Source organism: Dromiciops gliroides, chromosome 6 (genome assembly GCF_019393635.1).
Source record: "Dromiciops gliroides isolate mDroGli1 chromosome 6, mDroGli1.pri, whole genome shotgun sequence".
In the NCBI taxonomy this organism is placed as follows: domain Eukaryota; kingdom Metazoa; phylum Chordata; class Mammalia; order Microbiotheria; family Microbiotheriidae; genus Dromiciops; species Dromiciops gliroides.
The window spans coordinates 230847283-230873574 of NC_057866.1; the positions used below are offsets into that span (position 1 = coordinate 230847283).

Genomic DNA, 26292 nt, shown 5'->3' on the forward strand with positions numbered 1-26292 from the left:
CCAGCCCCTTTAATTTTAAATCCATCACTCTTTTTACATCGGTCCTTAGATGAGCTCTGGTCAACTCTCTAGCTTAGAGAATGATGTCTAAAAGAACCAGAGGTGGTATACTGACTGGGTCAGGTGAGTATCTAAACAGAGAAAGAAGTGAGGCAGGTTGGCCCTGGCTGGCATTGACGGAGTAAAGAGGACTTGGGGAAAAAATCATGGGTGGACAGACTACCTTCTGCAGGCGGTATCTGCGGGGGTTAGATGACAGATGTAGCTGGTATCATATGCAGGAGGTCAGGCAGAAAACAGTAGGTTGGGAGCTGGCAGCATTCTGAAGCAAGACAGGATTAGCTGGCTGTGAGACTCAAGTCAAGATCTGAGACAAATCCCCTGGAGATTCATCTAAGGTATGGTTCCTTAGCTTGGGGTACTCCCAGGTACATTGTAAGAGTCAAAGGAGATAATATTTGTAAAGCACTTAGCAGATCTAAAAGCATTATTAATATTATTAATATATTTTAATTATTATTATTAATATTATTAATATTTTTACTATGTTGATGATTGTAGCTCATTGCCATTAATGTACTTTATAACTCTATGTACTACATTTTATGCATTTGGAATCATTCCATAGGGTTCACTAGACTGCCAAAGGGGTCCATGATCCACTGACCTTGAGGTATTCTCTCTGCCTACTTACTACAATATACTGTCTCTCCCCCTTTCCTAATTACATTAACTATATTTAGAGGTTCAACCTCTCATCAATATAGTCAACTTTCCTGCCAGATAGGATCAATGGGCATGGGAAACCTAATCTTGTTCTCAAGTCCTTGACATTTAAAAATGTTCAGTTATAATAAAAATGGGGGGCAGCTAGGTGGTGCAGTGGTTAGAGCACCGGCCCTGAATTCAGGAGGACCTGAATTCAAATCCGGCCTCAGACACTTAACACTTACTAGCTGTGTGACCCTGGGCAAGTCACTTAACCCCAATTGCCTCACAAAAAAAAGAAAAAATGGGGGGCAGCTAGGTGGTGCAGTGAATAAAGCACCAGCCCTGAATTCAGGAGGACCTGAGTTCAAATCCAGTCTCAGACACTTGACACTTACTAGCGGTGTGACCAACCCTCATTGCCCTGCAAAAAACCAAAAACATTAAAATTAAAAAATTAAAGAATCCTTTTTTAAAAGGAACTATACTCCCTAATTTATTATGTTGGCTAAGGTTTTTTAAAATTTTTTTTCACTGCTAAGGATTTTACACGCCAGATTTTTTTACAGTAGGCCCACAGTATTATTTATTAAGTGTTATTATCATCACTATCATTTTCCAACTACTACTATCTATTACACCGACCACTGCCAGAAAGGCAGCTTTAAATAACAATTAATTTTGTGTTATTAATGAATTAAAGATACCTGATACATCTGCAATCTGTAAAGCTAATAATGCAAGCTCATCCTTCTTAGTAGCCATGGTAATGAGGGGCCCAACTAGCCTATCGAACAGTTGGGAGCTGGGAGAAGGCTGCAAATACTTTTTAGACATGGGCATGCCCCAAAGAAGAGTTCTATGAAATGATCAAACCATCCTTGAGATAGGATCAGGAAAGCCAAAGACAGCCAATCAAAACAAAGCAGGATTCGAAGGCCGAGGATGAAGCAAGTTACCAGCCTTCTGCCAGAGACAAGGTGAACTTCAAGTGCAGAAAGGGAGATAGATTTCAGATGTGTCAACCTGGGAATTAGTTTGGCTGGACTATGCAGATTTGTTGCCAGGTTGCTTTTTCATTTTCTTTTATTTGTTCAATTAGGGGTGGGGAGTGGAAGGGAGAGAAAATAAATACTTACTAAAAATAAAAGTAAACATTTTTTAATTAAAAAAGATGGTAGAGGGGCAGCTATGTGGCACAGTGGATAAAGCACTGGCCCTGGATTCAGGAGGACCTGAGTTCAAATCCAGCCTCAGACACTTAACACTTACTAGCTGTGTGACCTTGGGCAAGTCACTTAACCCCAATTGCCTCCAAAAAAAAGATGGTAGACCAAGAAAGGGATTTTAAAACATTGGATACTTTAGTTTGTGTAGTTTAACATAAGCGATTTTTTTTTTGGTGGGGCAATGAGGGTTAAGTGACTTGCCCAGGGTCACACAGCCAGTAAGTGTCAAGTGTGTGAGACTAGATTTGAACTCAGGTCCTCCTGAATCCAGGGCTGGTACTCTATGCATTGCGCCACATAGCTGCCCCCACTGCATGAGCAATTTTTAAGTATTAAAGTTCTCTACAAGCATACTATGAAATAAAAACTAGTTTTAATTTCTAGAATACATATATGTATGTGATATATGTTAGATATACACATATATACAAATATATATTTAGATATATATCCATGTATCTATCTATCTTTCTATCTCTCTTACTCTATCACTATCATCTGTCTATCTTTGTCTCTCCATCTCCATCTCTCATCTCTCTCTATCATCTATTTATGTCTCTATCCTTTTTCTGCATCCCCTGCACTTAACAGAGTGCCAGCATACAGTATACTTTTCATAAATTCTTTGTCGGACTGATGGGCATCTCTGTTTAGTTCCAGTTAAATTTATAGGCAGTATAGGTTTCTCTCTTGTGTCTTGTATGTGCATGTGTAGATGTATGTGTGAGCACCTCTGTGCTCTCACTCTGTGTTTGCTCTAGATATTATTTTGAAACTCAGGAGTGTCTATAAACTACACAATACATCATTTATTCAAAAGGGTTTTTCCCTCTTCTAATATGTTGTTGCTACTTGGTCTTGAATGATGATTTAACAAACAAAAATCCCAATTTAATTTGTTTGCGGTTATCTGGGTAATTTAAACATTGAGGAAGCAAACCAAAACATATGTGTTTCTGCTTCCTGACAAGGAAGGGATAAAGATGGACTATGTAAAATGCTACTCAATACTGATTTTTTAGATAAGGAAAAAACCACAGCAATCTTAGAAGTTCTGCAGAGGACCACTTCCAGAATAATTCATTTAGTGAAAAGCTTTGGCCTAGTCCTGGGGTACATCATGGTGGATGCTTATAGGATCGAATCTCTCATACAACTGTAAATTGGAAAACCTCAGAATTTGGCATGAGTAATTTTGGAGGATTTTCTGTTCTCAAACGCTGGTTTGCTCATTCGGTCAGACGTGCCCCAACTGGCCCTGCCCACTGACTAGCTGTGTGGCTTTTTGGACAAATTACTCAATCTTTCTAAGCAGCAGTTTCTTCATATGTATTAGAAAGCCAATGCCACCTGCCCAGCCCATCGTTAGGTTGCTTAATGTAAGAATCAGCTGAGATGATTCAAGGTAAAAGGCTTTGAAAAGTGCCATATAAAAGTCAGGTGACGTGTGCTGTAGAAAGAGCAGAGGAACTGGGTTCCCGTCAGACCTCTGTCATGTACTGCTACTGTGGTCTCAAGGCAAGTCACAATCTCTAGGGACCTCATTTTCCTCATCTGTACAATGAGAGGGTTGCCCTATGTGGCCTCAAAGATTCCTTATCACTCTAAATCCATGATTCTACAATATTCTATTGTTATAATTGCTTCACACTCCTCCAGCCTACTAAGAGGCAGATGGAACTTTATATCCAAGATAATTCCATGAAATGCTTTTACCTGCTGGATCTCTGACTGGTTCCCAGTGTAAATCGTCATCTTTTTCCCTGATCCATCCACAAAGACCATGGTCAAAGTTACAGCTGTGTATCAGAACACCTGAAGGAAAGAATTAAAATAATGCTGTGGATCATAAGAACCGACACTTGAAGAAAACTTAAGATGTTTGTGTTTTCCGCCAAATTCTAATTCCCTTCCATCTTCCACTTCCCTCTTTCTGCTGTCTCAACCGTCTCTCTGAGACCAAATTGGAAACTGCATGAAACCTCTCTCAACTCTCAGTCAAGGCCATTTGTAAGAAGAGAGTATAGAAAGCGTTCCAAGTTCTGACAACGCGATTTAAATGTTGCTTGATTCCATGAAAAATCAAAGAGAAAAGGATGAATCGATAGTTTTGGCTCAAGTGCCTTAACTTCAGAGGAAACAAAGGTAGTGTGAAAAAGTCAGAATACATAGTATTCCCAGGAGTTAAGATTTGAAATAACCATCCAGGGAAGGGAGAGAAAAGGAAGAAAAGTTCATTATCATGTAAATAGGGATGCTGGAATCTACCTGGATCATCTTTGGCTTCATCATCTGCACTGATCCCTCTTTCAATTTCAAATATTTCAAACAGGTCATTGTTCACTCCTGGCTGGCGAGGAACTGCAAGAGAAAGTCATTTAAAAAAAAATGAAGGTGGTAGATAAGGAAGTAGGTCACTAAGTACCATTATCTTTAATGAGGGACAGAGAAAGAATGCCTTAGGCATTTTACTCCTCTTGGAGAACCCAATATACTTAATTACATTTCCCATGGAGATTCATAAACTTTGCTCTTCAATGATTTATGATGTAACACTTCTCTGAGCTCAGTAAAAATTGATTTTCAAAGTTTCCAAACTTTTACGGAAAATAACTAAAAAGTATTCAACTGAACAGTGTTTTATTAACAAATGTTTTGGCCTTGAACTTGCTAATTTCTAATCAAATGTGTCAAGCCAAAAGACCTATCTGTGCAAGAGGTGCATTATCAGGGCCCCCGGAATTAAAACCATGTTAAGCAGAATTGATTGATATTATAATGAATGTGGAAATGCTAGAGTCTACATTTTTTTACAGTAAAAATTCTTTGCAATGAAACCTAACTACAAAGGACCAGAATAGAGTTTGTGTCCTGAGCGAAGTTCAAAATGACTGCTAGCTGACCTAATATCTGTCTAAGGTCAATGATGCCACTCTTCAAAATGAAACAAACTTGGGGGTAGGAATGTTTGGACAAGTTTGTTTCAGGGCACTCTCCCCAGGGGTTGAAGTGGTGGAGGGAAAAGCGTGCTCCAACCTAGGAAGGTTGAGGGTGGGGGGAAGAGGAAAAGGAATGTGTTTTTTATTTCAGTTCTTGATATAGCCTCTCAGTAAATATCTCTTTGTAAAAATTGTATTTTTTCAAAGACGTTTTCTTTAAATTGACTCTAGCTGGGAAACACAAACCCAAAGAACCAGGAAGCAGGCAATTGTCAGATCCTCAGCTCGCTCATTTCCATATTTCTTGTTTGAGGTTTCTACTGCTTTTCCATGACACCTGGGAAGCATCTGATTTAGCATCTGATAATGCACACCTACACACTCGAATACTCACCGAGGGAATTGTTCTTTAGAAATCAGAAACTTGAAACCATAAAGACCCCTTGACATTCCATGAGCTTCGGATTGCAGGGGCAGCAGGAGCATATACATAGTATATAGATTTACCATGAATACACTTGAGTTTGTACGTTACTATTATAAATAGGATTAAAATCCCATATAGCCTTTGTCGGAGGGCAATTTCACAGATATAAATGTCTTCAGGATTCCTTAAAGCCTCTTTCTGTATGGTGTGACTATGGTAAATTTAGGCTTAAAATATAATTTTAAAGTTTTTTTTAAAAAATATACATCCGGGGTGGCTACATGGGGCAGTGGATAGAGCACCGGCCCTGGATTCAGGAGGACCTGAGTTCAAATTTGGCCTCAGATACTTGAGACTTATTAGCTATGTGACCCTGGGTAAATCACTTAACCCTCATTGCCCTCCAAAGGAAAAAAAAATATGCATCCAAACCTGTATTGATCTGAGATAGTCTAATCTTCCTCTTTTTGAGAAGGAAGCCTCTATCCATATCCCTCTACCAACTATTTTTTTTCTTTCTAAGGCAAATTCAACTTCCTTTGCCCCATCAAGGTGGTATTTTCCATGACGTAAAAGCAATTCTGCAGATGGTGGGGGGGGCGGGCAACCACAGTCCTAAGGGCATGTGTAGGGGAGTTCTTTGTGCTACAAATCACCCTATAGGTGACTGGCAGGAATCCACAAATGGAAATGTCTACAATGAGGGGCCCATCCCACATTCAGAGCATTGTGTGAAGTTATTCAACTATTTCCTAGTGATTTATCGTTTGGTTAAAAAAAATTTTTTTTTTTGGATAAAGCCCTGGATTCAGGAGAACCTGAGTTCAAATCCAACCTCAGACACTTGACACTTACTAGCTGTGTGACCCTGGACAAGTCACTTAACCCTCATTGCCTCACAAAAAAGATGCCTTTTAATTATCTGCTGATGTCAATTAAATCCACCACCACCTTCTCACCCCAGAAGATACCTTCATCCCTGAAGCTCCTTCCTCTGTTCCTCCTGAAGCCTCCATCTTAAGGAAGAGACTAAGCTAGCCACATTCCCTCCTTCATTCCTCTCCTGACTCTGTTTCTGATTCCTTGGATTTCTTCCCCCACCCCCTATACTCCTATGTGGGTACCACCTCTCCACCAATCCCCCTTTCAGCTTCCTTTTGACATGTTATTTTCCCTCATTATAGTGTAAACTTCTTGAGGGCAGGACCTGTCTTTTCTTTTCTTTTCTTTTGCTTCTATACTTATTCCCAGCATTTAGCATATTACCTGTCACATAATAATTTGCATAATAAATGCTTATTGACTCAATTCATAGAGGTTACACTGAAAGTATATACAAAAGGCTCCAATGGAGGGACTTGAGAGTTCTCTCTCAATTGAATTTTTCTTTCCTCTGACTCTGAAGTGTTCATCCTTCCTTAATTCTAATTCTATCTCCTATTTGGAGACAGAACTTTCTCTACCAATGCAGACAGCATTTGCTCTGCAAATTACAGCCTTAGAGAATTGCCAGTGGCAGTGGACTTCAATGCCATAGGACCATCATGTGTGAGAGGCAGGACTCGATGCCAGGTCTTTATAACTTTCAGGTCCATTATCTATTATCCCAGGCAGCTTTGCAAGAGACTTCTTTTAAAACAAACACATATGCTTCCAAACATAAAACTTTAGCTAATCAAACAAAAGCTTTTAATGCCATTTCACCAATATTATTAAGGTAGATTAAACCCAAACATAGAAATCCTGGAATTTGCAAACATGTAAGAGTTTTGATAAATGTGTCCAAGGGCAACAGGTTCATCATTAAATTAAATTCCAGTATTTGATTGGATTCCTGACCAACTACAATTATACACTCTTGTTTTATCTTCTTAATCTAGTGAGAAAATTATGAAAAGACTCAAAATCAGCTCTGCTGGACTAACATCAAATTAAAGTCATAAAATTTTCACATGAAACAATGGTAGATTTAAAATGTGATCTGTATTTATTCCCATCACTCACAGTGTCACTGTAAACATGACTAATGAAGAGGATGAAAGGAGGAATGTGCCACCATAAGTCCTATGACCTGGCCAAATTACTTGATTGCTCCTACTTTCTCACAATCAAGCTGACTAAGAAGACTTCACAGTTATGTAAGAAAATAAGAGCCTAACAGCAAAAATTTGTCCCTATAGCTTCTGTGCACATAATAAATAAAAATATGGACTCCTCTGTGAGAATTTCTAACAAATGCTACACAGTTTCACCATATGAGAGTAACTAATATGGACAGTCTACCAACTAGGCTAATGAGGCTAGCCATTATCAATCCCATGGCTATGGCTAAACATAAGCTAATGTTCAGGAAATTATTAATTGTTCTTATGCTTTTATTGTGAAGAATAAATATCTCTTTAAGATTTCATACCGTTTGCTGGTGCCAGAACATGGGGGAAAATGGCCAAAACATAACACCTCTTTTGAAATGCAAGACAATAAAATGAAAATATATTTGTGAAACCAAAACTTATTTTCTCCTTTGTACTAAAACTATTAACTTGATTCAGAGCCATACATCTTAATGAACCTGAAATAATTACTAATTTTGACAATACAAATATGTTTTACATTAATATGATGCCTTGATTTAGTAATTATTCTTTACTATTGTACATATTTCATCCTTTTATGTGACTCATGTAATTTAATGGATTCATCATCTTGTTAATGTATTATGTGATAGGTACAGATCACAACTTATTCCCTCCTTCTTATCCTACCTGACTCATGTCCATGACCTCCTATAAATACTATGCTTGGAGTCTACCCAATGTGCCACAGGTATTCCTCTTAATCTCTTACCATTGCAAAGATAGTAAAGGAGACAATCTAGCTATTATTCATCACCACCACTACATGATCAAATTACCTCCTCATATGTCACTATATTGGGCAGTGAGGTGGCATAGTGGATGGAGTGCCAAACTTGGAGTCAGGAAGACTAATCTGAGTTCAAATATGACCTCAGACACGTACTAGCTGTATGACCCTGGGCAGGTCATTACATTCTATTTGCCTCAGTTTCCTTATCTTTAAAATGAGCTGGTATCTTTGCCAAGAAAATTCAAAATGGGGTCATGAAGAGTCAGATATGACTGAACACCACCACCACCACCACCACCACCACCACAACATAGCCCCAAGTCTTTCATCCTTTATACTATATCTTTATACTATGACATCCTTTATACTATTTCTCCTGCATATTCTCCTTCATTGGTAATATGTTGAAGCCTACTCATAACCTCCAAGTGCCCCTCTCTCCTGCTTTTGGGGTGACCTACAACTTGAACTTTTCAGAGATCATGGTATTGCATGATTTTTGGCAATCCACTAATACAGGATAAATACTCTTGTTAAAAAGATGGACCTTTGTTTCAGGGAGAAACTTGAGGTCATGAAAGCTCATCTACTCTTTCCTATTCAATTTTGGGTCCAATTCTGTGTGCCTCCATGGTATCTGTCCAAGATAATATACACATGCATACACACATACATAAATATGCATACATACATATGCAATATGCCTGATATATTCTGTGTGGGTTGTCCAGACAATAGGCCCCTTTCATCCACTTGGTTTTTATTTTGTAGCTAGTTTGGCTAAATCTTTCCAGAGATTTGGTCTGGATCTGTCAACTCCTTGGTGTCAAGGACTAGAAATCTAGAGGAGGGTCCAGTGAGGCAACACCTCAACCAATTAGCAACATCCCTGCAACTTATAGTCTTGGGAATCAATCTCCTGGGGCACTGAGAAATCAAGTGACTTTCATAGGATCCAAGGTCAGTATGTGTCAGAGGTGGTTCTTAAACTCAGCTCTTTCTTGACTCATAACTGTCTATCTGTCTACATTATTTCAAGGAATCTATGCATGGGAGACAAATTGTTGGAAGAAGCCTTGAAATCAGTGTTTTACTCTACTAAATGAATTATTCTTTTTCAGTAGTCACTTTCCACAGGGGGCTACAGTATGCTCTGCACTATTCACTACAGATAGTAAGTGTCAAGTGTCTGAGGCTGAATTTGAACTCAGGTCCTCCTGAATCCAGGAGTACAGTGCTTTTTCATGGTGCCATCTAGCTGTCCTTCACTTAATTTTTAAAGACATAGTTTTCTGTAGAATATTTGCATGTATCTGCCAATAACCATTTCATACTTTCACCTTAGATACTGTTCATACTCCCATAGATTGTTCCCATGATGGACGGTATAGAAATAGATAAGTGGGCCATTGGTTATTGATAGTTTAGGGTGCCTTTGTGGTGGTGATATTCATTTTCCCCAAGCCTTTTATATATCTTTCACTCTACTTTCACATATCTTGAGAATTACATCCCAATGGTCCTCAAGACTCAAGAAACCACTTGGTCTACTCTAGCCTCTTTTCCTATCTTTGTTTTTGTCATTTCTATTACTTCATGTATCCACCAGAGTCTGTGATGTAGGCTAGGGATAGGAGTGTAGTAAAAAGGGGAAAGTCAGAAAGCATTGCATCATGGATAGACCTTGATGCCAGGAGGACCTAGGATAAAGTTATGCCTATTTGTTGTTGTTGTTGTTATTCAGTTGTTTTATTCATGTCTAACTCTTTGTGACCCCATTTGGGATTTTCTTGGCAAAGATACTGGAGTGGCTTGCCATTTCCTTCTCCAGCTCATTTTACAGAGGAGGAAACTGAGGCAACTGAGGTGAAGTGACTTGCCCAGGGTCACCCAGCTAGTATGTGTCGGAAGCCAGATTTTAACTCAGGAAGATGAGTCTCCCTAACTCCAGGCCTGGCATTCTATGCACATGTACACCTACTTATGTCTATAATTTGCAGAAAAGGTGCCAATCTGTACTGGTAGATGGAAGTTTTCTCACCTGGAAGTTAATGAAGAAATCACACATTTAGTCCCTATAAATACACACATCTATGTATACATATGTATGTCTGTGTGTATATATGCACATATCCATAGATATACATAAACAAATATATGAGCAGTTCCACCCCTATTGAGCATATGTGGGGATGTGTCTGAAGGGGCATGTAAGCTATACTTAAGATTTGAGTAATTTTCCCTAGGGCTGCTGAGTAGGGGTATAAAAGTCAGAGTATGAGGGGAAAAGAGTCTAAAATCTATCTTTAGGGGTCAGACTCATCCAAAACTGAACCTTGTGTGCATGAATGGACAGAGCCGGGCCTCATAGCAGGAGAGGGTGAGGACAAGAGCCCTATTCCCTCCCCACCCCCATGGAGTTAAAAAAAAAAACCTTTTTTTTACAATTCAACATTATGAGAATACAAAGAAAGGTGTTTTATTATAAGTGAAAAAGTTTGGAATAGTGCAAAGAAATATTGAACTCTGTATTAGGAGTCTCTGGGTTCAAATCTTGCCTCTGACATTTCCCGGCTATATGACTCATTTGTAAATTGGGGACAATAGCACCTGCCTAAGAAGGTTGGTGTAGGGATCCCAAAAGATAATCTACATAGACGACTTTGCAGATCTTAAAGCCTTATATAAGTGTTAATTATTACACCTACAACTGTGTAATGCTCCGTTACTTCTCACAGCCATCTTTCTGTATAGACTAAAAGAGAGTAACGGGGTCAGAAGTAACGTTAGAGGTTCTCAGCCATCTTTTTGATGCATATGAAATTAAGGACAGCCAAACAAAATTACTTCTACAAATAAGCAATTTCCTATAAAAACTCTAATTGAGATCTTGTCCAATAGCCCTTCCCTCCTCAAGCACCACAAACAGAGCTTGGTGAATACATATCTCTAAGTTCTTTAACATTAAATAAATTTGGATCATGAGTGATGCTTATTATTTAACGGTGTGAAATAACATAAACAGTTTGAAGGAATTACACATGATACACATATGGGATGAAAAGAATGTTCAGGAATGTAGATTGGTTCCATAGACTTGGGAAATGTGACCCTTTTCTCCAATGCTTAAGACATCTTTTTTCCCTCTTGAAATGGAACCTTACTCACAATGGGTAGTTTATAAGGACAGTCTGAATTAGTTAAAAATCTGGATTAAGCAATTGAAGTTCCATCACTTTTAGATATGTTGCAGTAACTTGAATTTGAGTCTAATAGAGCTCCTTAGGGGAATTTTATACTTGTAATTTGACAATCTAAGATCCCCCTTCCAGCTCCCAAATACTAAAGTCATATGGTTCTATTATTTATAATTAGCATGCTAATTATATATAGGGTGTCCCAGAAGTTTTAAAGAAGCTATTAAAGTTTAAAAATGCCCTAAGATGTCTGGGACACCCTGTATAAATGGATTCTTCTAAATTTAGAAAATACCTTCAAGTATTTTAAACCTACCATCCATCTTGTTTACACTGTTAATTTGCACTTGACAAGCTAAGCTTTAGCCAAGCTTTTTCCTGAATTAACATAAACTCCATATTAGGACAATCTGAATTAATAAGGATTTACAATATTTATGCAATTGTGGAATATCTTACCATCATAGTCTATATGTTTATATAAAGAATATATACAAAAGACATACATAGCTTAGATACTTTTAAAAAAAAAAGCTAGGCCTGGGATTTCATGAGTCTTGGGACCTTCTTGTGAAGCAGCCTGGTACTTTCTTTGCCATTTGTACTTTTTAGGAGTTGCCTGGGGGCACTGAGATGGTGACTTACTCAAGGTCACACAGCCACAATAAATGGCAGAGGAGTGAACCAAGTCTCCCTCTTTCAAGGCCAGTCCTCTATCCACTGCACCATGCAGTCTTTCAGATAATACATATATTCAAGATAATATTTACATGATATAGCTATGTCGAATTATATTTTGTACATTGGCAGAATGATATAGTTGACACTATTTCAGATAGTTTATAAAGTTTGCTCCTGAAACAATCCATTTCCCATTTTTGGTATATTTTTGTTCTAAGACAAAAACAAAAATAAGGGGGAAAGCATGCACTTTAGCTGTTGTTGAGGACAACTCAGGATCTGCTCCTTGGCTATCTTTAAGACTTCTAGGGTAAAAAAAAAAACCATACTTAGCTATACTAGTTATGTTCATGTGTAGAATTGTGAGAGGGATAGATGTGTGCTATAGGGTTTGAGCCTTATACTTGACAATTTCATAGCTTTAATAGCTTGGACAAAGTTCAGTGGCCTCATTCAATATTCCTGTGCATTTTGTGATCTCAACAGTGAAGAGGTTAAAGATGGCATTTACATGATGGAGATAAAATACTATTTTACTGGGCCAACCGGAATACAAGGAATGGTACCAAATAGTCTCCTATGTTCTTTTCCAGGTTTTTCTGAAGATTTTAATTGCAAAATATGGTTGCATTTCTCATTCCTGCAAGTCATTAGAAACCAGAAACTTTACTACGGTATCTTGTGTGTAGTGATAGTTTCAAAACAGGAAAAATATAGGCAAGATATGAAATATTACGGATGAAAACATTTATTGGTGCTTTTCTTCTAAATGGAAAGTAAAAAACACATGATCAAATGCAAATTTGGTTATGGATTTTTAAAAGTACAAATACCAGACATTTTACCTAATAGAGAGCCCAAATGTATATAATTTGACATATTCTAGGAAATATTGCTGAAGCTCAGGTAAATACTGCCTTGTTGCTCAATTTCTTCTACCTACAGTGAATACTTTAGAGACAAAAATTATGTGCTTTATAAGGAGAGATTTAATCAGCAGTAACGCATAAATGGTTTATCTTAGTGTTGTTGCAGTAAATGCTAGCAAGCATAGAATTTTGAAAAGCACTTTTAATCTTAAAAAACAACAACCCTACATATCAGCATCTGTCCAGTTAATTATTAACTGGGTTGCTAGGGAATTAATGAAACATGAAATCTAGAGAGCTAACAATACTGATAAATATAATACAAAATGAATTCAGGGGCAGCTAGGTGGCGCAATAGATGGGCACTGGCCCTGGAGTCAGGAGTACCTGAGTTCAAATCCAGCATCAGACACTTAACACTTACTAGCTGTGTGACCCTGGCAAGTCACTTAACCCCCAATTGCCTCACTAAAAAAAAAAATGAATTCAATGCTAAAAGGGTAGAGGAAGCTGCCTTAAGAATAGATAACAGGAAGATTATCTACATTAACATAAAGGACGGGCTTCTTTTTACAGTTTGAGTGACACAGGTACCTGGGCTGTGAACCAGTGGTTATTCATCCCTTTCTACTTCCTATACTTTTCTTTCTTTCTTTTTGTTTTTTCTGGTGAGGCAATTGGGGTTAAGTGACTTGCCCAGGGTCACACAGCTAGTAGGTGTTAAGTGTCTGAGGCTGGATTTGAACTCAGGTACTCCTGACTCCAGGGCTGGTGCTTTATCCACTGCGCCACCCAGCTGCCCTACTTCCTATACTTTTGCCCAAGTACTCTAGGCTAATTAGCATGAACCAGCCCAGCTTCTCTGAAAGAAGATGGGGCATAGGAAGACAAACTGAAAAAAGACACAAAAGAGTCCTCCTAGTCCTAAGGCAGCAGTGGAAGAGGTGGAGAATGTACAAGACACTGGGTCTGGACACTGGGGAAAAAGGGAATACCCTGGATTTGGAGTGGAAAATGGAGGCAAGGTTCTTAAACCCAAAGCAAATATTGGTTTGTAGGCTTGGGATCCCTTGTAAAGAAAAGAAGGAGGGGGCAGCTAGGTGGCGCAGTGGATAAGGCACCAGCCCTGGATTCAGGAAGACCTGAATTCAAATCCAGCCTCAGACACTTGACACTTACTAGCTGTGTGACCCTGGGCAAGTCACTTAACCCCCATTGCCCTGCAAAAAAAAAAAAAAAGAAAAAAGAAAAGAAAAGAAGAAGGAGCAAATATCCTGGAGTCATTTTGGCGTGACTGAACACTAACTAACCTTGTTGACTTGGTTAATCCCACTAACCATCCTACTTTTCAAAAAAGTGGCAACATCTGCTAGTCATATAGAGCAAGAAGGCATCTTTGGGAGGATGAGGAAAACATCTATGCAGACAAAAAAATAAATACAGAGTAATTGGGAGAAGTGTGGGAAAGAGAGCCATGAATACCATTAGATTGATTGGACACAGAGGAGAATATAGGTTGGATGGAGACCGTGATTCTGAACAAAAGAGCAGATATGGGAGAATCCAGAAGAATTCGGAAGGCAGAAGGATGCCTGCCGGAGGGCATCAGCAGAAGGAAAGCCTAACATAAGGAAGGAAGCAGGAGGAGCAGCTCCAGTGGGAAGTTCTGACCTTGACTCCTGCTGGAATCCTCCCAGAGCAGTAACGTGATTCCACATTGCTGTTCACCATGGCACAATGCCCTTCTAGCAATCTTTAGTCATCACAATATGTTTGGACGCTTGGACTTTTTTACCACTCATTCTGAGGCTGGGTATATGCCTGAACTTGACCCTGGGCACCACTCCACAAGGAGTGAACTAGGGGCTATGTTACGGTCAGACCTACTCATTGGATATGGACCTTCCAGCAAGTGTTTAGGGCTGTCATTCTCAATCATCACAAAATGTAGACTTCTTGGCTAGCTTTCCCTTCAGGGTGTGGTTCAAAAATAGGGCCCTTGAAGAAGGAAGTAGGACTACTGCCAGAAGTTACATGAAACAGGCAGAGTGACTTCCCTATTACTGCTTGCTCATTCTTGCTTTCATGAGCAGTTTATGGGCCGAGTTGTTAGATTTTTGGTGTAAGCCTTTACAACCTCAGAAATGGCTATAAATCAGGGCTTGGCTTATGGTTTGTTGATTTCTAGACTTAAGAAAAGTGATGGAGAAAATGTTACTAATGCAGAATGTAACTTAAAACTTTAAGTGTCGAGCTGCATAATCCTCTCCTCCCACTCAAGAGTTGGTTTATCAGCCACACCTCGGGCTCTAAATGATTCTAACTTTTTATCTGCTATGCATCTACAACAGTGCTCTCTGCACACTGCTATTAATAAATAGTGTTGGATGAATGAAAGTGGTCATTACCTGTGTGTTGTTTATACAGTAAGGAAAGAAAGAGGGTGATAGTCCTGTTGTTTTCTGTCCTGGTATGACCTCATTTGAAGTAATCATGCCTCAGATATAAGCAACACAGACAAGACCACAGTCTGGGGGGAGGGGGAGGGAATAGGAACAAGCATTTATTTAAGCACTTACTTGTACTAGGCACTGAAGTACTTTTTAAATATTGTCTCTTCTGAGATAATTAGGAGGAGATCAAGACAATGAGGGGACCAAGAACATACCAAAAGAACTCGGGATGCTTACCAGAAGGAGAGAAAACTTATGGGAAAGGCAATTGCTATCTTCAAACATCTGAAATGTGGCCACATGTAAGAAATGCCAGGCATTTGTCCTGCTTGGAGAAGTAATGCCAAAAAAAGGGGGAAGTTAGAGAGAGGTATTATTTGGTGCCAGGACAACTAGAGCTTCCAAAAGTGCATAGGATTTTGGTAGATACTGAGCTCTCAACAAGAAAACATCAGGCAGAATAACTAGTTGCTGAATACACTAAGAGAAAATTTTTGCTCAGGGCTGGTGATTGGATTAGTTTACTTCTGGGATGTCTATACTTTTACTCATTTCATATTTCTACATTTTCATGCTTTCAATATGTAACTCTAGCTTAAATAACCCCTCTTACATCTGAGGAGAGAGAGTGTTAACTGACATTTTGAATAGAACTGAGCAAATGTCATTCTGAGGAGGAACAGAATTCTGAGAGTACTGAAAAGGTGGACTGTGGCTCCAGGTTTTGGAGAAGAAGTTATCTTGTCTGGGGCACAGAGATGACTCTGGCTATGATGTTCTCATAGCATGGATTATATTGCTTAAAAATGTATCTATGCGGGGGGGCAGCTAGGTGGCGCAGTGGATAGAGCACCGGCCCTGGAGTCAGGAGTACCTGGGTTCAATCCGGCTCAGACACTTAACACTTACTAGCTGTGTGACCCTGGGCAAGTCACTTAACCCCCAATTGCCTCACTAAAAAAAAAAAATGTATCTATGTCATTTTGTTTTCTGTTACTGCTAAAAATTCTATTGTTAGTTAACACTGATATTTGTGTAAGCCTACTTACTAGCTCAGGGTTTGAGAATGAGAAATGATTTTGTGGGAAAGGAAGTTTTCCCCAATTTTGCCAGGGATGGGGTTGGGGTTTGGAGCTCATTAATTAATTAACAGAGAGATTTTGCATTTTAAGTAGTTTTATCGGGTAATTTTTGATTATATGTATTAGACGTTTTTCAATAACATTTAGAGAAAAATAATGATAATTATTCAGGAGCGATTGAAGAGTAGTAACTGGGTAGAGTGTGTCCCTAAGAATACCTTAGGAAAATTATATTATTCACCTACATTTTCACAGTGTCTCTGAATATACAAAAAGAAATTTTAGTGGTGAACTATTTACTGACTGTGTTTCTAATCATTCTCTCTGTTTATACAAGACTTCTTACAAAATGAAGAACCTTGATTTATGTAAATCAATAATTTCGTGAATACAACCAAAGACCACAGGTGTCTCAAATAAATACAATTAAATGTAAGAATAAATTGTCAGATGTTATTCATATAACATATGAAATGGATTCAAAGCCTTGTATATATTTCACAAACAAGTACAGGGATTTCTAAAACATATAGAAATAAGATTTTAGAAAACACTTAAAATGTCTTGCTTTGTTTGTTGAGTTTATACTCAATTCAGTTTGTTCATTTTTGTGATGGACATTTTTTTCTTTGCCTAACACCACACAATCCAATTAAAAAATAAATCAATACATGAAATTTTTTCAAAAATCACACACCAGATTCTGCCCTGTACACAGTGATAACTCCTTCTTCAAAATACTGAAAGACATTTAATCTTGAGGGAGATGGCAGACACATCTAGGAGTTCCTCGAGGCTTTGCTGTTTACTAGGAAGGAAACTAGTTTGGGGACCTCTTCACCCCTCAGCAGAAACAATCTTTTTACTCATCACCACATCATACAGAATATAGACTTTAATATTTTCATGACTAAGGACATCATTGCTACTCTAGTCACATACCCTGTACAACTTATAGAAGGGGAAATGAAAAGAAAAGTACCTTTCTCCTGTGACTTTCAGAGTACTTCCTTCTATATTAATAAAAGATATGTCTCCTTACTGCAGGCTACTTTATTCTTTTCATCTATTTTCTCATGCTTTGTGATAATTTGGGCAATAATCTGTTCAGATGATGAGTTCTTCTAATCCTGACAATCAGAATCCTAGGACTCAAACTTTAAAATACACATTGCATTTCTTTTTTGTTTTTAATTAAAAAAATTTTTTTTTAGTAAGGCAATTGGGATTAAGTGACTTGCCCAGGGTCATACAGCTAGTAAGTGTTAAGTGTCTGAGGCCGGATTTGAACTCAGGCACTCCTGATTCCAGGGCCGGTGCTCTATCCACTGCGCCACCTAGCTGCCCCTCACATTGTATTTCTATGTTCACTCCTACATTCCTTGACTCTCACTATCTTCTAAAACTTTTCTGCTCTCTGTTTTCAGATCTCATTATTCAAACAAAGCTGATGTCTCCAAAGTGACCTCTTAATCACCAAATCTTTTCTATCATCCTTCTGACCTCTCTGAAGTCTTTGACACTGACATTCCCATGCTATTCTCTTCTCTCCAGGCTCTCTCCTAGTTCTCTTCCTACCTAAGTGCTCCTTCTTATCCTCCCTTGCTAGACTTTTTGTCTAGGTCATGTTTACTAACCATGGGTGTCCCCCAAAGCTCTTTGGTGAGCCCTCTTCTCTTTTCCCTCTATTATATTTTACTTAAAGTTATAATAGATTCTTAAAAGTTATAATAGATTCACCTATACAGATGATTTTTCTGTCCAGGCTTCTCTTGACCTCCAACTGCTTGCTGGACATCTTGAACAGATGAACCACAGAAATCTTAAATTCAACATGTCTAAAATGGAATTCATTATCTTTTTCCCTCTTACCACTGTCCTCCCAGTCAATCAACCTTGCAACACAGGTGTTATACTTATTTTCTCTCTCTTAGCCCCTATATCCAATCAATTGCCAAAATCTTTCAATTTTACCTTCATAATATCCCTCACATGCCACCTTCTTTCTTCTGACACTTACAATCCTGCTATAGGTTCTCATCACCTTGCATCTGGATTATTGCAATAGCCTCCTGGTTGGTCTCCCTATCTCAAGTCTCATCCCACTAAAGTGCACTCTCCACTGAACAGGCAAATTAATCTTCCTTAAGTGAAAGTCTGACCATGTCATCCTCCCCTTTCCCCATTCAGTAAGTGCTAGTTGACTGACAATTATTTTTCGTACTCTTGTATAGACACACACCAAAGTACAAAAGGTTAGATGTGACTACCGATCCACTCTGAAGCTGAGTAGGCCTCCAGCAGTTGCATACATCACAATCTGCTACTGAAAATGATTCTTTTGTGTATGAACACACTTTTTAGTCAATAAGTAAGAATATCTACCCCTGTTAGTTGTCGTTCAACTAGGTGGTGCAGTGGGATAGAGCGCAGGGTCTATAGCCAGGCAATGTACTTTATAGAGTTGTTATAAGGATCAAATGAAATAATAGAGGTAAAAGTGCTTAAAAAATCTTTAAAGTATTATATGAATGCTAAACTATTATTAATTGCTATCATTGTAAATAATAATAATAATAATAATGGGACAGCTGCAATCAAGTGAACTTTATTTATTTGGTGAGGCCAATTGGGGTTAAGTGACTTGCCCAAGATCACACAGCTAGTGTCAAGTGTCCTGAGGGCCAGATTGGAACTCAGATCCCTCCTGAATCCAGGGCCAGAGCTCTACCCACTGTGCACCTAGCTGCCTCTGAATGGAGCTTTCTTAATTGACCACTCTAGGATAAGATATGCTTAGCTGAGGTCTTTTTACAATGCCCTACACCTTCTTTTTGGTTGACCCATTAGTGACTGACTCTATAAGAATTTCAGGTCTTCCCTCTCCCACACTCATTTTTTCATTTTATCCTCAGGTCTCGGCACAGTGTCTCGTACATGTTTGATAAATGCTTTCTCTTAACTCATTTATTTTATTCCATTACAAGTATGCTACAAGGTAGGGAGAGATGCTGGCAAAGAAGAAAGTCAGGCAACATGCTCCAGGAAAATATGAGGAGAAAACACTTCTTAAAGGTTAATCATTTTCAAGCAAATTCTTAAATCTTACTTTTTGAAGAAATTAGATTAGATAACAGATTCTGCCTCTCCTCTCTCCAGCTTCTGAGCTGTTTTAGTTCAGTAATTATCTTTTTATCCTTTCAATTCATCCCCAGATAACTCTTTACAATATCCAGAATCCTCATATTATTTAGAAAACCTGAAGCTGACCTTTGCATTTGCTCCCCCCTCACCTCTAGGCTGGAGGAATGCAATGTCACGCATGCAGCCATCTGGAAGAGTCCAAGGAAACCATTAGTGACAATGAGCAGCATTACTTTAACATTCTTGCAGTCAGGAGGACTGATCCTGCCACTAAACAAGCTAAGTGATGGAGGCAAGTCACAGTCACCTCTCTTTCATGTTTATTGGACTAGGCCAATTTCTAAGGCCCCTGGGGGAGAAAGTACGGGGAGGAAAGGCTTTTTAATGTTCTAATGCTTCTATGAGCACTAGTTCTCCATCTAACTGGAAGAAAAAAAAAGTAATTTCCTCTATTTTCAATATATTTGTTGCATACAAGAAAACCCTGAAATTAAGGAGAACTGATGATATCTTATATACCGTAACCTAATTGCCAGCTAGGTTATACTAACATGGTACCTGACACATAATAAACACTTAATAAAGGCCAACTCTATCATTGATTGATCTACCCATGTATGTATACATGTATGAGTCTATTGTTTCAATGTAAATATATATATATATTCATACATATATGTAAGTTTGTTTATATGTATCTATCTCCCTATCAATCCATATATATATCTATCCATCCATCTATTATCTATCTATCTATCTATCGATCTCTCTATCTATGAAGCTCAAGATGAAACGAGGAGAGCATTTCTTGGCAGTGGCAGCTAATGACATGAAGAATTTCATGTCTATACATGGCCATATAATAAAATTTGGCAAGAGGACCAGAGAAGATCAATGCCTTTACAGGCAGTACTTTCAGAGTTATATTTCCTCTTCATAATGAATACCTTAAAAACCCACCATAAACTTGGTTAACACCCCATGTTTTCATGACAAATTTCATTGTCAATCCAATGGTATCTTTATCTTTCCCAGTGGTTGGGGAAGAGACTAGGGAAGGGGAGGTACTGCAGTGAGAAACAGTGATGGTACAGATATAATTTGTTTATCACAGGGTAGCTTCTCAAAGATTTTCTTATCTGATATCAGTGTAGTTCCAAAGTTTATCTAAATTACAATTAATTTTATAAGGACATGACTGAGAATGGAAGCTACTGAGCACCCTAACTTAACAGGTACTTACTGGTTTGGAAAGAGCTCATGTTCACAAAAATACTGTTATTAGGTGAAAAATAGTTTCTGTGTGAATTTTTTAAAAAAACAACAATTTGTTGTTAGTGAAATTGAACAAGAACTTAACTGAAATGTTGTGCTTTACTTATCATAAATTCTATATTATGGTTTCTCATCTAAGTACCTTTGTGGGTACATCTATTATAAAATATAGACAATACCATCTTTTCCCTTCAACTGATGGACATGAAGAGACAAAATTTAAGTGCTACATAACAAGTAAAAGGAAAATGTTTTTTTCTTTAATTTCTAAAAGAAATAGAATGTGTTCAACTTTCCTGTCCTAAAAAATTAAAGACGGTAGATATGGAATTTTATTCAATAAAGTCAAAAAATAATATACTTTGGTTCATAATTTGCTTAATGAGATAGAGGATAAAGAAAAAAGAGAGTCATAAGGTAATTATGAGGAACGAAAAGAGGGAGTTAGAGTAAACCAAAGTTAGGAAAAGAATCACACAAGAGAAAAGAGGAGGGAGGGGAAGGGAGAGGGAAAAGTCAGTGAAACAACAAAGAAAAGAGAAGGGGGTAGTCTTTTAGATGAATGTTTCCACTAATGCTCAGTGGAAATGTGGACTTCAGAATAAATTATTATCAGTTATCACTCATTTGTGAGAAGTCTGATTAAGCACTATATATAGATCTTTGAATACTTTTTATCTTAAAATCCTTACAAGATCCACACTAAATGGAATAAGCAGAGAAGCAGTCCAGTAAGAAGAAAGTGTTATCTCTACAGTAGGCAGGGCAACATCTCCTCCTCTGGCTATAGAAAACTAAGAGCTAGAAATAAGTCATGGGGAGGAATGGACCCAGCTTGAATCATATTAGTTGACCAATATATTTCCTCTACTGAGATTCTAAGGCAAGGTAAACAAATAAATGCTTTAATATGATTATAACATATGCCTTTTGGACATTTTTTTAAACATCTGCAACTGTATAATTTGAAGTGAGGATTCTTTGGCCCATAAGCTGCCTCTACCATTTAGGTTCATGCTCTGGCTTTAGCTATGAGCACACTTCTCCCATGAACTGAAATATTCTTCTGCCAATAAGACAACTTCTTATTTTATGAATTTTTTGCACTGTCATCCTGGAGACTTCATGGAATTTACACTAAAAATAAATTATTCACAGTCACAGAAGGATCAGACCATGAAAGTAGAGGTGTGGATTTTGCCCTTCACCAAAGCTACCACTAACTACTTAATAAAAAATTACATTTGTTCAGTTCTCAAAAATGCAAACTATTAATAACCTTGTGGAAAATGCTTCAAATCATTACTAATAAGAGAAATGAAAATCAAAAGAATTCTGAGCTTTCATCTCAGAACCAGCAAAAAATGCAAAAGGTGGGAAGCCATTGTTGGAAAGGTTGTAAAAAGATGGGTATACTAATGTATTGTTGGTAGAGTTATGAATTGATTGGATCACTTGGGAAAGAAATTTTGAATATGCCAAGGCAGTGACTAAAATGTTCATATTCTTGGACTTAGATGTTCCATTGCTAGGCACCCCAAAGAAGTTAATGACAATCAAAACCGCATATACCGAGATACAAATTTACATATATTTATAGAAATATAGATAGATAGGTAGATAGGTAGGTTGGTATGGGGGAAGAAGGAGAGAGAGGGAGAGGCAGGTACTTTGGTAGTAGAGAGCAAAGAATGTTAAACAAAGTGGATGTCTTCAAATAAGCAAGGGCTAAATAAAACATGGCATATAAATTTAGTGATACAAGAAATGGTGAATATGATGAATAGATAGGCAGACATATGGACTGATGCAAAGTGATCTAAGCAAAACTAGTAAAACAATACATACGTTGACTACATCAATGTCAATGTAAGAACAAAGAACAACAAAATAGTCAGAACTGAAAGGTTGTGAAATTTTAATAACCAATCTTTGTTCAAGGAAATGATATGAGAAGATAGCTCCCCTTGCTTCTTTTCAGAGGTAGTGGATTATAGGTGGAGAGTACTGAATATATCAATTTTTCATATATTTTGTAGAATTGCTGAACTATTCCACACATAAACTTTTATCCTTTTAAAACAAGGGGTAGCTCCCTGGAAAGGGTGAAAAGGAACATAGTAGGAAATGTTTATTTCAAAATTACACATTATTTGCTCAGGTAAATTCAGTAAGAAACTGTCAAGCAGTTATTTAAGATAGTTGGGGTTTATCAGATATACTTTGCTTATTAAAGGATACTGGAATGGTTATAAAAATATTTTCAGCCTCCAAAAACCTTAAATGCCACTCCATTTTCCACAACAGAGTAATAAATAAAAACTATGGGCCTGAATTTGTAAAAAGAAATAGAAAAAGAAAGAAAGAAAGAAAAGGAAAGGAAAGAAAAAAAGAAAGCAGAATTCAATTTCAATTTCACTTTAAAATAAAAAATGTTCAAACAATTAGAGCTTTTGAAACCTTATATCAAAAGCTTCTTTGAAAAGCACTGAGCTGGTCACTGGAAGTGTTTGGGCTGAAGCTTAATGACCATCTGTTAGGAACATGGTAGAAGGATTCCTACATTGGGCAGTTGGTGGATAATCTTAAAGGTCTTAAGCACTTTTTTCTATTTATAGGCAAAAAAATCCATTAAGTTGCTGTTTGTAAGGCTCTCACAACATTTAATTACCAGTAACTGAATTACTTTGTTGCACAATTAATTCTTTTTATGAGTTCAATTTTGATATAAGGTTTAACCCTGTTGATAATCAAAGAAGCTAAGAAACAGAACATCGTTAATGTTACTTACTGAACACATCTCCTCTGGGTTTCTGAGGATCTATCGGTATTCTGTTGTCAACTGTCATTCCTCTTGGAGATGTACTTTCAATTGGTACTTTGGTTGACAAGGAAGGCGCCATTGTTGATGGCTTGGGGCTTGGTCTTTGTGTTGCCACAGCTGTTGGTGGTGGTGGCGGCGTCATCCGGACAGTAATCAGCTCCGTTGTGGTTGGTGGAGATTGTGTTGTTGGCTTTGGTGTAGGTCTCAGTGGCTTAGGAGTTGGCCTCTCAGTGTGAATAATGGGAATGTGTGGTGTCCTTTGAGGCCATGCAGTACTCGCAATATCGGGAATTTTATTAATATGTCCTCCATTACCCTTTGGGAAAGTTCCATTTCCCTTTGATATATGAATTGGTCCCGAAGGTTCAATCATAACCTTTGGAATATCTGAAAGAAAAAAATGAAAGAACCAAATTAACAGGCAACCATTTCTCTCTCCAGGATGAAAAATAACACAAGGCACTACTCTATTGTGCTTACTGAAAACTGTTAATTATTTTTATACTTGTTCTCTATGAATATAAAATGAGTAATTACAAAAACCCATTAAGAAACTAAGGTTGGCTTATAGTCCACATTTAAATGTTTCACACTGTAGTCCAGCCATCTCTCAGAAAATATGGTGAGTAGATAAACTTCAGGTGTATGTTCAACTGCCTTATGGGACTTTCAAATCTGAATTTTATTTATATGGTCACATACTACCTAATATGAGAGAGACAGAGACAGTCAGAGACAGATGAGGGACAGAGTTAGAGGGACAGAAACAGAGATAAATGGAAGAACAAGAACAATAAAATCAAAACTGAATGGTATGAAGTTATGATCATCAAGTTTGGCCTCAAAGAAAGGATATAGAAATATACCTCTCTCCCTTTGTAGAAATGAGGTACTATGAGTGTGAAACACTAGAGACAATGTTAAATTTTGTTGGCATGTTGGTTTTGATGAACTTTCTCTCTCCCTCCCTCTTTCTTTCAAGATTGGGGAGCTGATGGGGTATGTTGGGAAATGAAAGTGATATAAAAACAAAAATTTTAAATAATTTTTAAAAAATAAATATTTTTTGAAAGACCAGAAATAGTAGCTGGACTGACCTTATGTTCTATTGGTAGATAACCTTGAGACATCAACAGAAAGAAAAGAAAGTCTCTGGCCCATTGAGTAGACCCCCTATTGTGAACTAACTAATGGGAGGACTTAGCTAAGAAAGATGCCCAGGATGCTCAGGCATGGCTGGGATAAGAGCTGCATCAGTGCAAGGGGAAATCACACAAAAGAGGTGACAAAGTCAAGGAAATACATCTGTTAAGACAATCCCTGAATACAACAGCTTTTTTTTTTTTTTGGTGAAGCAATTGGGGTTAAGTGACTTGCCTAGAGTCACACAGCTAGTAAGTGTAAAGTGTCTGAGGCCGGATTTGAACTCAGGTCCTCCCGAATCCAGGGCCAGTGCTCTATCCACTGGGCCACCTTGCTGCCCCAATACAACAGCTTTAAGCCCTCTTCATTCTTCATCTTGAATTTACTTACAAAACAGGCTCAGAATCTCAGAGCTCCAACATGCAAAGAAAATGATGATTAAAGGAATTTGACACAAATAAGAAAGACTGGGGGTTAAAGTTTGAGCATAAGAGGACCACAGTACTACACATCTAGGCTTAACTTCAGGAGATTCGAAATGCCAATGACACAGATCATTTCTGTCATTCATGGTCAGGGTAATTTACAGTTTTCACTTGTCAGGGAATTCACCTTCCTAATTCACTAGCTAAGGATAATAATGTAATCAGGCAAGCTGAGATGCCTTTTAATCTCAGATGCAATATTACATCTTCTATTATTTATAAAAATATTAGGTGACCTTAATACTTATGAAACTCAGAACAATATTGTTGTTATCTATGTGCAGAGCTGAAATTTAGTTGTTGCTGTTCTGTTGTGTCTGACTCTTCATGACCTCATTTGGGATTTTCTTGGCAAATATATTGGAGTGGCTTATCATTTCCTTCTCCAGCTCATTTTACAGAGGAGGAAACTAAGACAAACAGGGTGAAGTGACCTGCCCAGGGTTGCACAACTAGTAAGTGTCTGGGGTCAGATTTGAACTCAGGAAGAGGAGTCTTCTTGACTCCAGGTCAGTCTCTCTATCCATCATGCCACCTAGCTTCCCCATTGATATTTAGGATGGTAGATAAATGACCTTGTTTCTCATCTTTTTGAGAAGAATTTTTCTGCATTTCATTTGTTGCTGAAACTCAGGACAAAAAGATAAGTGTGACTTACATATGCAGTTCATTCCATCTCCCCGGTAGCCATCCCTACATTTACACTTGTACGATCCATGTACGTTGTAACATCGGGCAAAGCTGCTGCACTGGTACTGACCAAGAGAGCATTCATCTATGTCTATGAAGGAAAAGGCAATAAACCTATTTAGTGAAGTGATAAATGAGAAGAGTAAAAAGCTCATCTGTATATACTTTAAATTATACACATTAAAAACTACCCAAGAAGATCAACAAGAGCAAATGATGATTCACGAGTGAATATATGTATGTATGTATATATACAACTGCATGTACAAGTAACACAA

General features: G+C 37.9%; 1 protein-coding gene across 4 annotated transcripts in view; it reads right to left on the reverse strand.

Annotated features, from left to right (window-relative positions):
- The window catches only part of NPNT (nephronectin), a 113784-nt gene that overhangs the window by 14200 nt on the left and 73292 nt on the right, over window positions 1–26292 (reverse strand). For all 4 annotated transcript variants that reach the window (XM_043972994.1, XM_043972995.1, XM_043972996.1 and 1 more), the window contains 4 exons: window positions 25983–26105; window positions 23664–24083; window positions 4206–4298; window positions 3654–3752 (listed from right to left, as the gene is read on the reverse strand). In XM_043972994.1, the coding sequence (XP_043828929.1) occupies window positions 3654–3752; window positions 4206–4298; window positions 23664–24083; window positions 25983–26105 (735 nt within the window). The remainder of the gene's footprint in view (window positions 1–3653; window positions 3753–4205; window positions 4299–23663; window positions 24084–25982; window positions 26106–26292) is intronic.